Source organism: Chamaea fasciata, unplaced genomic scaffold (assembly GCF_029207755.1).
Source record: "Chamaea fasciata isolate MVZ Bird 193981 ecotype frontalis unplaced genomic scaffold, bChaFas1.0.hap1 SCAF_6, whole genome shotgun sequence".
Lineage (NCBI taxonomy): Eukaryota > Metazoa > Chordata > Aves > Passeriformes > Sylviidae > Chamaea > Chamaea fasciata.
The window spans coordinates 212,610-227,123 of record NW_027094091.1 but is presented as its reverse complement, the minus strand read 5'-3'; the positions used below and the strand labels follow the sequence as shown (position 1 = coordinate 227,123).

At 47.7% G+C, this 14,514-nt stretch overlaps 1 protein-coding gene across 1 annotated transcript in view; it reads right to left on the bottom strand.

The window, feature by feature from the left end:
• The window catches only part of ATRN (attractin), a 148,309-nt gene that overhangs the window by 66,567 nt on the left and 67,228 nt on the right, over positions 1–14,514 (bottom strand). The window contains exons 15-20 of the mRNA XM_066185099.1: positions 13,187–13,368; positions 10,912–11,128; positions 9,530–9,715; positions 8,016–8,249; positions 7,234–7,371; positions 1,209–1,302 (exon numbers count right to left, since the gene is read on the bottom strand). Coding sequence (XP_066041196.1) covers positions 1,209–1,302; positions 7,234–7,371; positions 8,016–8,249; positions 9,530–9,715; positions 10,912–11,128; positions 13,187–13,368 — 1,051 coding nt within the window. The remainder of the gene's footprint in view (positions 1–1,208; positions 1,303–7,233; positions 7,372–8,015; positions 8,250–9,529; positions 9,716–10,911; positions 11,129–13,186; positions 13,369–14,514) is intronic.

Below are 14,514 nucleotides of genomic sequence, written 5' to 3'. Positions count from 1 at the left end.
ATGTCTGAGCTAGACCAGGCTGATGAAGAAATTCCATGTTCCCTGCAAGTCCAACTCATGTGCAGTAAAAATGCAACATAAAATTCTGGATATTAATGTTTGCATCCACTTGGAAGGTATTTATTAGCTCTTCACAATGCATGGAACTGGATTAGCTTAGTCATTTATGGCTATTCCAGGTTCTATCCTATAAATGTTTACTCATGTGAGCAATGCTTTAAAAATAAACCTGGCAATGAAATTATTTGGAATTAAATTATTTCCACTAACACTACACTAAAAGCATTTCTGTTATGTTACAGAGAAACCTCCAGCAAATTTGTTGCTCTAAAACTGCTCCATTAAACTGCTTGAATGTCAAAGGCTCATTTCGGATATATTTACACTCCCACTGAACAACATCACAGAGCACAGACAGTGAAATCTACCAATTAAAAAGAAACTAATGAGGGATAAAGCAAAGCAGAAGGAGTCCAGAGGCCACAGAGGTGCCGCAGGGCTGGAGCCCCTCTGCTCTGGAGCCAGGCTGGGACAGCTGGGAGTGCTCCCCTGGAGAAGGGAAGGCTCCAGGGAGAGCTCCCAGCCTCTGGCAGGGCCTGAAGGGGCTCCAGGAGAGCTGGAGAGGGGCTGGGGACAAGGGCTGCAGAGACAGGACACAGGGAATGGCTCCCACTGGGAAAGGGATGGATGGGATCTTGGAAGGAATTGTTCTCTATGAGGGTGGGCAGGCCCAGACAGAGGTGGCCAGAGCAGCTGTGGCTGCCCCTGGATCGCTGGCAGTGCCCAGGCCAGGCGGGACACTGGGCTGGGAGCAGCCTGGAACACTGGGAGGTGACCCTGGGACAGTGGGAGTGACCCTGCCACGGCAGGGGCGGAATGGGATGATCCCTGAGGTCCCTTCCAACACAAACCATTCTGTGATTCATTGTATAGTTTGGGGGATGGGGATTTTTTTCATCCATCTCTTCTGCATGACATTCCCAGTTGAAATGTTTTTAAAATCGGAATTATTCAGGATCTCATTCTGTTCATGATATTCCGCAGGGGAAGCACGGCTGGCTGCACCCTCAGTGCAGTCAGTCAACTGTCAGGGGGAAGAAATGAGCACAGACATCATAATCACAACCATTAAAAGATGGGGGGAGGGGTGTCCAAGGTGGTATGTGCACAATCTCTTGATTTCAAACAAGAAAGGGCAGTGAACTCACAGCTGACACTCATCTCCTTTGATTCCCTTGGTTGTGCAGAAACATTTCCCTGTGTTTGTGTTGCAGACGGACGCGTGGCCATTGCACTTGCAAGCTGTTGAGCAGAGGGGGAGAAGATGCAACGTTGAATGAAGAAGGGAAACAAATTTGATAGCAATTAAGTGCTCTAGTTGTCAAACTGAGATACATCAACAATTAATGTGCAGATGAAAACCCATTTGGTGCTCTTTGCTTGCTTTGTGCTACAGGAGGCAGACGAAAATAGAACCGTGCGTCGAAACAGGGCAAGCACAGGCTACCCAGGACTGGTGTTTTGTATGAAATCGTCATCACACTCTGCTTTTTAGCCTCAAAAATGCACTTAACTTCCTCTCCTATTGTTAGACAGCAGGGGTGATATCATAACTCTAAAGGAAAAGACAATATTTGAAATAATTTTGGGCTTGCTAACACATTTCAGCCAAACTCAAAACTCTTGAGAGAAGAGTCTGTAAAACAAAACAAAGCCTGTGGGACTACAAGGGCTTTTTCCGGAAATAAATAAATGGGCCTTGGGAAAAATAATGTTTCATCAGTCCTATTGAGGAAATACTGTCATTATCAACAGCATCAGCAGAAAACATCTGGTGCTAAGATGATGATGTCCATGCTGGGACTAGATGGGGTGCATTCCCCAATGTAATTTAGGAGAACTTTGCACTGAATGTCATCGAGCTGCGGTTGAAGCAAACCTGCACAGCCCTGAACTACTTCAGGCTTGGGGCATGCCCAAAACAGACCAGCCCATACACCTGAGTCTGCTCCAGATCCATCCCAAAGTAGCATGGACGAGACATACAGGAGATTTTCTTTAAAAAATGCTCCCGATTTAAGCTAAATGCTGATATTGACACACTTTGAGACCTTTAGCTATAAAGATGTCGAGGAGAAACATTCACCAAAACCCCAAAATCAAACCAACGAATAAGAACAAAGCCCACACAGCCAGTTGACTTTGGTATCTTGTTCACTAGCACTGGAAGAACGGATTGAACAACTTCTCCTGGCACACAGGGGCCTTTTAGGAGTCGTTCTGCCAAAGCAGGTGCACCCAACTGGAGCTGTGCATCGCAGTATACAATGTAAGGAAAAAGCTACACAAAGCCAAGATCCCTTGTTTATGGTCCCTGAGCTTGCTGGGAACAAGACGCTTTGAAGGCCCGAGCTCCTTGTTAAGAAGACATACTCCTCCTCACTAAGCAGCCATGCCAATCAATGTACCAGCAGATTCTTAGACATCAAATCCCCATCCTGAATATCTCTGCCAGCCTTGAACCTTATTTTAGGAATCTTTTAGGTATCTTCTTCCTGCTGGCACATAATGGAAACTATACTGTATCAGGGACGCTTAATTGTGCTTCTCAGATGTGGATGAGTGGTTTCCTAGCAGCAGCACAGAACAAAATACGAGGAAGCAAAAAGGCCTATTGTGGGAACAAGGAGACTGAATGAAAATTCAACAAAATAATTGTATTCAGTGAAGGAAACACTCTTTTCATTAGTTCCACTTAAAGAAAAACAAGTCTTAGTACTATGGAGAGTGTCTTGTACTTCTTTCCTTATGCTTTGCACAAGGGAAGCAAAGTGAAGAATCAATATTCAATATGAACACACATGAAATATCTCCTGATTTTTAAACCTCAGGTTGTTTAAAGGCAGACTGCAGCATCTTGAGCTATAACATTAATTTTTCTTTCCTCTCTGCTCTTTAGCATATCAAGAAGACTGAACACTCAAATATCTCTACTTGAAATAACAGAATCTAATCATTTATCCACTTTCCTGTAAGCCTGGAACTGCAGATCATTCACTGAAGAACTGGAATATGCACAGAGACACTTTCTCATGGCTTTTCAGACAACTCTAAACTTTGGAAACAAACTATTGACAGAATGTTCTAGACAAGCTCAAAACAGTTGACAAAGGGCAATTTCCCACCGGAGTCGGATGATGGAGCAGAAACCCCAAACCACTGGAAATGGCTTTTGGACTGTGAACTGTGGTAACAGCCTCATTATGGACTACCTTCCACCAGATGAGTCTCCTTCTCCCTGCTCCACAAACCACAGGTCACGGACTCACTCAGAGACGGTCACGGGCTTTGTTATTCCTCTCTCCACGTTTGTGACTGTCCAGCTTCCCAACGGCAACACCACCACCCGCCCACCCACCACTACTCTTCCATGCCACGGGCTTTAGCTGCCCTGAGCCCTGGGAGAGGGAAGCACACAGCAGGCCCACGGCACCAGCAACTCATGGGCCACCAGCAAAGGCTGCGTGGATGTGCTCAGAAGAGCTGCCACAGCGGCAATCTGATCTCAGGCATAATAGTGCCCTCCCTTCACTTGCAAATAACTTCCTTATCTCCCACCAGCATATTTTCATGGGAAACTTTAAACAGAAAATTCAGAAAAATCCTGAATGCAGAGAAAGCACCTTGCAGCTATTTTTACATTTGATGTGCTGCATTTCCTGCCCTCGCTGATTAATACTCCTCTACTTGGACACTTCCTAAAAGCAACCTTTGAGGAGTGATTTACCTGCCATTTAGTTATTATCTGCCTAGCTCTGCCAACACCAGGGTGTATGACGTGATACAAACAAATTTTCAGCTAAATAACTGCAGTTTGACAAAATATTTTCAACACAAGTAATATAATCTTGTGTTGGGAATTTTTACAGGGATATGTAGGACTGAAGGCATTGAAATAAAAGAGGGCAGGGTTAGATGGGATATGGGGAAGAAATTCTTCCCTGTGAGGGTGGGCAGGCCCTGGCAGAGGTGCCCAGAGCAGCTGTGGCTGCCCCTGGATCCCTGGCAGTGCCCGAGGCCAGGCTGGACACTGGGGCTTGGAGCAGCCTGGGACAGTGGGAGTGTCCCCGCCACAGCAGGGATGGAACAGGAGGGTTTATTAGAACCTTTCCAACCCAAACCACCCCGTGATCCCAGGACTCACACTAGGCAGTGAGTGTGCAAACATACAGATGTCTGCGTGTCAGGCTGGAGTGTAAAACAACAGTCTCCAGCACGGCTGTGACCGTGGGCTCTAAAAACAGAGCAGTACTAAGTATTGCTCACAAACGCACAAAAAGAGTGAAATCAGCACATTATTAATGGGAAAGGATGGAGGGACCATAGCTCAGAGCGGGAAGAAAATAGGAGCTAGCTCTGCTGACTGTCAGCCAATCCTTATCTGAAGAACTCCCCTCTGGAAAGGTTTTCACCAAGCAAAAATGACTAATAGGCAGCAGTCAGCCTGGCTGCATCAGATAGGGTGATTTGCTCTTGCTTTCCCTTTCCCAATCCACCTCAGTCTTTCTGCCCAGGTTCCTTGTTCCCTCATTCTTCCCCTTCCCAGCAAACAGTGTTAAATCACAGCAAATTAAAAACCTGGGCCCAAAGCACTTGAGAGCAAAGCACTTCTGACATGAGCTACTGGTTCCATCAGATAAGGAACAAATGCTGTTCCACAATCTCAACACATTTTCTAATTTCTTTTTCAGGCATCTGGATGATTTCAGTCTGTCATTCATTATCTCAACAACAAACTATTTTGGGACAATCCTTATGCACAAGAGTCCAAAGGAACTTAACTCTCCATTTCCACGCGCACAGAAAAAGCAACACCAAACAACAGGCACGTTGTGATCCAGTGATTAAACCTGAAAGCTCAGGGTAGAATTCCGTATTTTCTCAGGCAACTCAGCCTCAAGTTATTCATTACTTTCAAGTAAACTCTAAGGCATGTCAAAGTATCTTCACCTGAAGTGAGTTTATGAATATCAGCAGTATTTAATCTGGCAGATAATGCTGTGAAATCTAGTGTCAGGAATGCACCTTCCCCACTGTAGCCATGCTGCTGTGTTGTCTGCTGGAATTCCACATCCCTTTGCTCTAAGGGAGGCAGCTGTATCCCTGTGAGTTTTTCACCCCCTTCACCAAATCTGTCCATCGGGAAGGTCTTTGTAGTCCCAACCATCACCACCTCCCTCGTGCTTGAGCCATGCTCCTACAGATCCTCATGTTCATCCAAAAGGTCAGCTCTACTTCCAAGAAATGTACTAAGTTAATACCCAAGTACTTTCTACTGTTTGTCTCCACACTTGGAAGCAGCAATAAAAAGTTTGCAATGTCCACCCATTAATCACCTCCACTTCATTTTTCCAGGCTGGCCACAAACCACCCACACTCATTTCACAGAAGTGCTGACGCTACTCCGAGCAATGTTATTTTTATTCCACCTTTTCCATCACTGCATCCAGTCGTCTCATTGCACCTCACTGTACTCCACCAACATGATCCACTGGGACCAGTGGTGTTTAACATCTCTGTTGGTGACGGGGCAGTGGGACTGAGGAACCCACAGCAAGTTTCCTGGTGACAACAAACTGGTAAGATCAGCGTCCTGGAGGGAAGGGAGGACACCCAGACAGACCCAGATGGCTTCCAGCAGTACGTGGACAGCATCCAAGGGGACCTGGACAGGCTTGGAGACATGGGACTGTGTGAACCTCATGAGGTTCCACACGGCCAAGTGCAAGGTCCTGCAGCGGGCTGGAGCAAGCCAGAGCACCAACACAGCATGGGCAGGGAACGGCTGGAGAGCAGCCCTGGGGAGAAGGAGCCGGGGCTGCTGCTGGGTGAGAGCTGGACACGACCCAGCCCAGAGCCCCCCGAGCCCTGGGCTGAGCCCAGCGTGGGCAGCAGGGCAGGGGACTCTGCCCCGGGCCCCGAGGAGATTCCCCACCCGCAGAGCTGCCCCAGCCCTGCGGCCAGCAGCACAAGGACGTGGAGCTGCTGGACAGAGCCCAGAGGAGGCCATGGAAATGCTTCCAGGGATCTGGAGCCCCTCTGCTCTGGAGCCAGGCTGGGAGAGCTGGGAATGTTCCCCTGGAGAAGGGAAAACTCCAGGGAATGCTCAGAGTCCCCAAAGGGGCTCCAGGAGAGCTGGAGAGGGACTGGGGACAAGGCCTGGAGGGACAGGACACAGGGAATGGCTTCCCAGTGCCAGAGGACAGGAACAGATGGGGCATTGGGCAGGAATTCCTGGCTGGGAGGGTGAGCAGGCCCTGGCACAGGTGCCCAGAGCAGCTGTGGCTGCCCCTGGATCCCCGGCAGTGCCCAAGGCCAGGTTGGAAGGGGCTTGGGGCAGCCTGGGATAGTGGGAGCTGTCGCTGTCCATGGCATGGAATTGGAATGAGATGAATTTTAAGGTCCCTTCCAACCCAAACAATTCCATGATTCTATGATTAAATCTCTTAATGGCAGGAAGCACCTTCCCTCACACCTGCACCTCTCACAGTTGGGTTCTGGTCTATAATTGGTCTCCTCATGCCACAATGCTGAAAGATTCACAGTTCAAAACCATGCCACAAGGCTGCAGGTCAAAACTCCAAGTCTTCCATGTATATTTCTCAATATTACATGCACTGGTCTTTCAAGGAAGACTTTTTCCCAGTTTGTTAACTGGACCTTGCACAGCTGAAAACAGTTCTTTGTGCCAAAGAGTCCCAATGCACCTTCCAAACTGAAATGCAATTTCAATAGAGTTCTCCTAATTGTCAACTGAAATCTAGCCAAGTCCTCAGTGAAACACAGCAAGCCTTTATGAAGCAGACAATTTTAACTATAAACACACAACACATTAACCAAATGGAAGAGAAGGTGAAACTTAGACAAGCAGAAATTTGTTCAAGACATTTGGATCAACACTCTCTTTTAAAAACAGGATCATCAAACACTAAAATACTGACATTTTTCACTGTGGTCATTCCAAGTTTAGAAAGGAGGGTATAAAATCATCTTTATGTGCAATGAAAGTAATTTCACTCAGCAGTCTGAGTGTCTTTGATTTGAAGAAACAAGAACTGAGCCTCGCCTGCAGGAAAGAAAACATGAATTACGTGTGTTAAGATGGCAGAGGCATGAGCCAAGAGTGAAAACCACAGGCGAGCTCAGAGCAGGCAGCCCTGAGGCAGCACTTACGCTGGCACGTGCCCCCGTTGGTGGGATCCCCGTAGTAGCCCGAGATACACGTCTCACAGTGCTTGCCCGTGGTCAGGTTCTCACACTTCTCACAAATGCTCTCGTTCACACACTTGCTGTGCCCGTTACACTGACAGGCTGAAGGAAACAGGAAAACTGTGAGGACTGGTGCTCAAATACAGCTCACAGAGACCCTCAGGAGCCTGCGCCGTGCAGAGGACAAATGAAACCATTTCATGCGCCTTCCCGAGAGGTTCTCGTCTCTCCCTAGCAATTCATGGACCCAAAGACGGGTGTACACCAAAAAAATTTAAAATTTAAAGCAACGCATGGAAAACTGAACTGCAAAACTTTATGTGCACATTGGACTGGAAGCTGGTGGTGGGAATGGATTTATAAGGAACAGGGAGGGGGGCGTAGGTTTTGTGTCAAAAACATTAGTTAAAAATCATCCTAAGCATTTTTAACACTTAAAACAACCTTCAAAGGAAGATCTGCCTTTCTTTCAAACAGCCTTAAAATAAATAAACAAACAAAAGTTATAATCTCAGTACAGGTTTGTAGGGAAAGGAAGTAATAAACAATGTCCACATGCAGCAAACCTGTGCAGCTCAGCTGCTTCACAGCTCCTTCTATCTCCAAGTGTGTAATTCCTATTTATCCTCCATACTCTTCTCCTCCCTCCACTAACAGGAGGGAACCCAAGACACCACCAGAGTCCTAAAAACTCCCTCCCCTTGCACTCGATGGGAACGTTGGACAATGAAACGCCGCTCGCTTACCTGGGCACTGAATAAAGGACCAGTTGTAGGTGCTCTCCACAGGACACATGCTGCCGTTGAGGACAGGCTCCAAGCCGTGTTTCCCTGGCGTGGGTGGGGTCGGCATCCTGACAGGACCCCGGTAGGAGCCCTCGATGCACTTCCCCTTCCCGGTGTTGCTCGGGTCCGTGCACCACCCACAGCCCGGCTGCTCCAAGCACTGAGCACACGTGCAGTAGCCCGAGCAGTTCTCAGCTACAAAAAAAAACAAACCAAAACACCAAACTGTGGAATAAATCACTATCTCAAACACAGGTAACAAAAAATGCAGAATGTATTCTGCATAACTGTATTTTTTTCTCACCAGACTATTTATCTGATCAAATCTAGAAATAGTCGATCTGATATTCACAGTAACAGATTCATTCCTATCAGTGTATTCGTTCCAGAATCTAAGACAACTATTAACAAAGGTTCCAATAATCAATGAGTTACAAAACAGCACAACACACAGAGCTTTTTCGAACCATTACACGCCACCCTCTAACACCAGAGGTTAATGTTCCCTCTACAAAACATCTCTGATTAATTTAAAACAGATCGGGTGATCAAATGAGCCATCTGGAAGCAAAGGCTAAGAACCAGCCAGTTCAGTCACTATGAGCCTCCTCCTAGCACGTTTCAGTATCACATGCTATTATTTCAAGGATTTATCTGACTCAAAAAGCAGACAATACAAATAGAAGAATAAGACTCCACCCTTCAGCCCCTCCTTTCTGTAATGGGACTGGATTTTAGGGGTGACAAACTCTTTACAAACAGAAAACTTTTTCTATTCCTTTCCCCAGACCATCTTGAAAAATATTTTCTGGATTCTTGGTGTTGCAAGATGAGCAGATTTTCTATTTTGATGTTTAAATAGACAATAATTGCCTTTAAAAAGAAAAAAAAACGTTTGTTTTCCATTATTTTAGCTTACTCATCTCCTGCCTGATGCATTCTGCAACTTTTGATCTCTGGCAATATGGGAAGTTCATACTCCTGTGCTCCTTAAATTCATTTTCTTCATCTCTGATTTTGCAACACTCTTGAGCTACTTGTGATGCCCCTGCTCACACCCAACTCCTAAAGAATTCAACTTAAATAAAGTAATTTCTACATCTTCACCTGCTTTAACCTTTTTGGCTCTTTTACCACAGTTAGAAAAGAAAACACACTATTCCAAAGTGCCAAGAAGCTTTAGCAGCTTGCTCACATCTGCCTAAAAGGGGCAAAAAAGTAAATCGTTTATTTAAAACGAGGTAGGAATCGCTACCACGGTCTGTAAGTAGACAGTACTTCAGACTAAAACACTTGTGTAAGCCCTGATTTGGATTTGCTAAGCAGGCAATCGCAGAATGGCTTGGGTGGGAGCGGACCGCGTCTTTACCCCCGCCACGGCCCTTCCAGTAGAGCAGGGCGCAAACCCGCTCCAGCCGGCCTCGCCGCTTCCCTGCAGGGATCTCCAGCACAGCCCGCGCGGGGCGGTCACTCACGGGGACAGCTGCTCATGGTGTACCACTCCATGCACTGCCCGTAGGGGAAGGAGGCCACGTAGGCGTTGGAGTCCACGCACTGCTTCATGTTGCTGCACCACATGCACTCGGAGCTGCCGCTGGTGCACTCCCCGCAGGCGGCGCGCAGCGCGCAGGGCGGCCGGCACTGCTTGGCGCTGTGGTTGGCTGCGGGGGGACAACCATCGCTTAGTTCTCTGCCACCCGCCACCAACGGACACGGGACGCCTGGCCTCGGAAAGGACCATAAAGACGTCCCACTCCACCCCTGCCCGGGCACGGACACCTCCCACTGTCCCAGGGACACCTCCCACTGTCCCGGGCGGCTCCAGCCCAGTGCCCAGCCTGGCCTGGGACACTGCCGGGGAGCCAGGGGCAGCCTCGGCTCCTCCAGGAGTGGGGTTGAGAGTGCGGTCTCCTGCTCTCTGCAGTTCTGCTGATGTGTTCCCTAGCTGCCCTCCCCAGCTGAGCGGAGGGTTTTCACGAGTGTAGGCTCATGTAAAACAGAGCCCTGCTTTACGTGAGCACGCAGGGATGTGTTTTAAGTGATTTGATCAGTTCCAGACATCAAACAAGCACTGAAAGCAGAACTAACTCAGCAGTTTGTGGTATGAGCCAATGCTTTAAGTTTTGCTTCAAGTGACTGTTCTCGGACCATAAAAATCAGAGTAAGCTTAAACCCAAGTGCTGCAAGTGAAAACATAAGGAATTTCGAGTTCAGGTTCCACACCCAGGATTCTCCTCCCACACTTCCACAGAGAATGATTTCAACTAGTGCAGTGTACTTGAAATTTTTATTTAATCAACCAACTTCCCTAACACGTAAAGAGGCACTAATTGGTATTCAGAAATAATCAGCTACAATGGAGAATTAACAGACCAAGCCATCTGAAAAGATATGCAGTTTCAACAAAGCTGGAAGACTTTTCCCAAAAGCAAATAGCTTCTCTTATTCAAAGTTCTCATATCTCCAAAGTGTCTTGGCCAATTAATTTCAAACTTTGATAAAATCCTCCTCTGGCTACATAGCAGGGGAAGGGAAAAAGGGGAATTCAATTTGAAAGTTACTTTTATTTTTTTGAAACAGGAGATTGCTCCATGCCATAATTACCCTAAATGTCACATGTAGGTATGCAACTGAGAAAAAAATAATTAAAATAATGTACTTCAAATATTTTACAGTTAACAGCGTAAATGTTGAGCTATTTTTAAAATTTCTATTTCCTGCATGAAGTAAGTACACAAGACACTGGTTCAGAAGTACTCTTCCTTGGCAAAGTCACGATGCAGCTGGTTTAAAATGAAATGAACTGCATTCCCTTTACTCTCTAGGAAATGTAAATCAACCAGACAGCTGTTCTTACCTGGCCTTTCACAGACAGTGCCGTTGACCTCGTTGATACACGTTGCTGCCTTCAATCCCTGCTGGGAAGGCTCAGCTAAATATCCACAAAACCCAGCATCACTTGGCTCATTGGGAAGCCACTGGAGGAGGGTGTTGGTGAAGGGAGACATGTCTTCCCAGCACCAATAGGACACATTGATTTTCCGCAGCCCAACCCATGGAGTCAAAGTTTTGGGCTAGAAAAAAAGGAGCAGGTCAAATCTAAGTTAGTGTTGCTGGCCACAAACTTCTTAATATGAAGATCCTATAAGACAACTATTTCTACTGGCATTTTATTTTTCAGCACGCTTTCATGCTGGGGAGGACCATTTGAGCTCTGTTGGTATAACACGCGGTTTTACTGCAAAAATAGGCAAACATCATCTACTTCAAACTGATCTTCGGCACTTCTATACACTAGAGGTGCAGCTTCCAACGGCGACAGGGTTACAAAGCATATCATGCCAACACCAACATATATCCTTGCTATTACTAAACATCTACATACAGTTTACTTGAAAAAGGAGCAACTGCAAAGCAGAGCCTCCCCCAGCACAGCCAGCAGTGCTGCAAGCCCCAGCCAGCCCGGCCTTGGGCACTGCCAGGGATCCAGGGGCAGCCACAGCCAACCTGGGCACCTGTGCCAGGGCCTCACACCCTCCCAGGGTGAATTTCTTCCCCATGTCCCATCCATCACTGCTCTCTGCAGTGGGAACCATTCCCTGTGTCCTGTCCCTCCAGGCCTTGGCCCCAGTCCCTCTCCAGCTCTCCTGGAGCCCCTTCGGGGACTCTGAGCATTCCCTGGAGTTTTCCCTTCTCCAGGGGAACATTCCCAGCTCTCCCAGCCTGGCTCCAGAGCAGAGGGGCTCCAGATCCCTGGAAGCATTTCCATGGCCTCCTCTGGGCTCTGTCCAGCAGCTCCACGTCCTTGTGCTGCTGGCCGCAGGGCTGGGGCAGCTCTGCGGGTGGGGAATCTCCTCGGGGCCCGGGGCAGAGTCCCCTGCCCTGCTGCCCACGCTGGGCTCAGCCCAGGATACAGTTTCTCACCTTACCATCATTCTATACTAATACCCATTAAAACAGGCTCCTAGTCTCTTTAGGCTCAATTTTTAAAGGACTCTGTAGCTGGAGAAAAACCATGTAAATTAAAAATTCTTTTTTACACAGTGTCAAGATTTAAACACTTTGAGGGAAGGGTTACCATGGGTCTTTAGGAATTTACTCCACATTAGGATACTGGAATATCCAGAAACACCTGGAGCTGTCAGAATCGTGTCATTTGACAGCACCTCAGGCTTGGCTTCCTCGTTTTACAAAAGGTTTAACAAACAGTCATGCTTAAACTGCAGCCTACCTTTCCTTGGCTAAACTGACTCCCCTCTAAAAGACTGTCACTGCTGAAATTCCATTTTACATTTACAAAGGGAATCAAGGCAGGGAATGTTCTTGTTTTAACTGGGGAATATTTCTCTTAAGTACTGAAGCATGTTCTCCCCTGAAAAAAGCAATCCTGAAGCCTCCAGCCTCATTTTTCCTAGAGAAAATGCTTCCCACAGTGGTCTCTGAGGCCCGGGAATTGTTATTCTGATGTTCCATCAGGCCACAGCAGCTTTCCAGGCTAATCCAGGATTTTAGAAGAGATGCACAGCGTCGTGCTTTGACAGGGCTGTAGCACCACCTACACAACCTGCCCTGAACATCTCCCTTCTTTCTCCCAGGGACTGGAAAAAATATGTATTTCTTTCATGGATGCATGAAGAGGGAAAAATTCCAATTCACTTCTCCCTGGCCTGCCAGAAAAGCACCTGCCACTAAATCACACACGAATAACGCCAAATAAGCCAAGCAGCTCTGTGGAATGGGAAGGCAACGTTTTAAACAGCTGCTTTTCTGAGCGGAGTAAATAACTGAATACTTTACGTTAAACACCTCCAGTGGCCCTAAGGGACTTTTATTTATAAAATATTGTGCACAAGTCACCAGAGGGCTCCTGCTGCAGTCCTGTATTCCACCGGGGAAATGCAGGTGTGACTCCAGGACAGAAAGTGATATCTCTAAGGCACTGTGTATGTTTGTATTTATCTTTCCCATTTACATTCTGCACAATTTCAGCTCAGAAGCACCCAGAGGGTACTCTGAATTTCAAAAGAAAATCAGTTGGTTTTGGCTAAGAGGCATTTCCATTGTGTACAGAACACACAACACTCCGGCAAGGACTCCTCCACAGGCACGGCTTTATTACGCCAGAGACTCACCGAAGACTGAATCTTCTGCAGCTCATTCAGAACAAATTCCACCTTCTTCTGGGTGGTGAGAGAAGCCAGTAAAGCACCGTTGGACCTGCAGGACAGTTTGGCATGATCGTAGTTCTCCTTGGTGCTGGTGATCTTCAGGCAGGAGTTGCCAACCAAATGCCAGTTTGTTCCACAGATGTTTTCTGGGGGACAAGGGGGGAAAAGAAAGTAAACCCAGAGATGCAGGTGACCTTCCCCAGCAATCAAGGCAGTGAAAGAACCATGAAAAAACATGAGCATGAGCCCAGGTGGGCAAGAGGCCACTGGAGGTCCTTGGGCTGTGCCAGCTCTGGGGTGGCAGCAGGGCCAGGGCAGTGTCCTTGTCCCCTGGGCTGGCCCTGCTGGGACACCTCCAGTGCTGGGGCAGCTCTGGAGAGCCCTGGAGGGGCTGGAGCATGTCCAGGGAAGGGAAGGGAGCTGGGAAAGGGCTGGAGAATTCCTGAGGGAGCTGGGAAAGGGCTGGAGAATTCCTGAGGGAGCTGGGAAAGGGCTGGAGGATTCCTGAGGAGCTGGGAAAGGGGCTGGAGAATTCCCGAGGGAGCTGGGAAAGGGGCTGGAGGATTCCTGAAGGAGCTGGGAAAGGGGCTGGAGAATTCCTGAGGGAGCTGGGAAAGGTCTGGAGAATTCCTGAGGGAGCTGGGAAAGGGGCTGGAGAATTCCTGAGGGAGCTGGGAAAGGGGCTGAGCCTGGAGAAAAGGAGGCTCGGGGGGGACCTGGTGGCTCTGCACAAGTCCCTGCCAGGAGGGGACAGCCGGGGGGGATTTGGGATCTGCTCCCAGGGAATGAGGGGAAATGCCCTTAAGTTGTGCCAGGAAAGGTTCAGGTTGCAGAATCGGGAACATTTCTTCCCTGAAAGTGTCGCCAAGCACTGAAGGGGCTGCCCAGGCCAGTGGTGGAGCCTCCACCCCTTGAAGTGCTCAGAAAATAAGCAGACATGGCTGTGTTGTGACATAGTGCCGTGCTGAGGTTGGGACAGAGGTTGAACTTGATGATGATGATGATGATCTTGGGGGCATTTTCCAGCCTTAATGATTCTATGAACCCTTCCACTAAGAAATACCTACAGCCCCGTCCCAAACCAGTAGGACTTATAGGAGTGCTCAGAAATGTTTATACATAATAATACTGGAGGAGAAGGAAATCTGTTTAGGGGAGCTGAAGTCCAAAATCAACATTTGGTTATCTGCAGTACAGAATCAAAGCACTTATTACAATGTTGAATAGCAAAACTACTGTAGGAGAAAGAGGAAAAAAACCAAATTTGTATTTTGTTGATGCCTTGAAGCCAC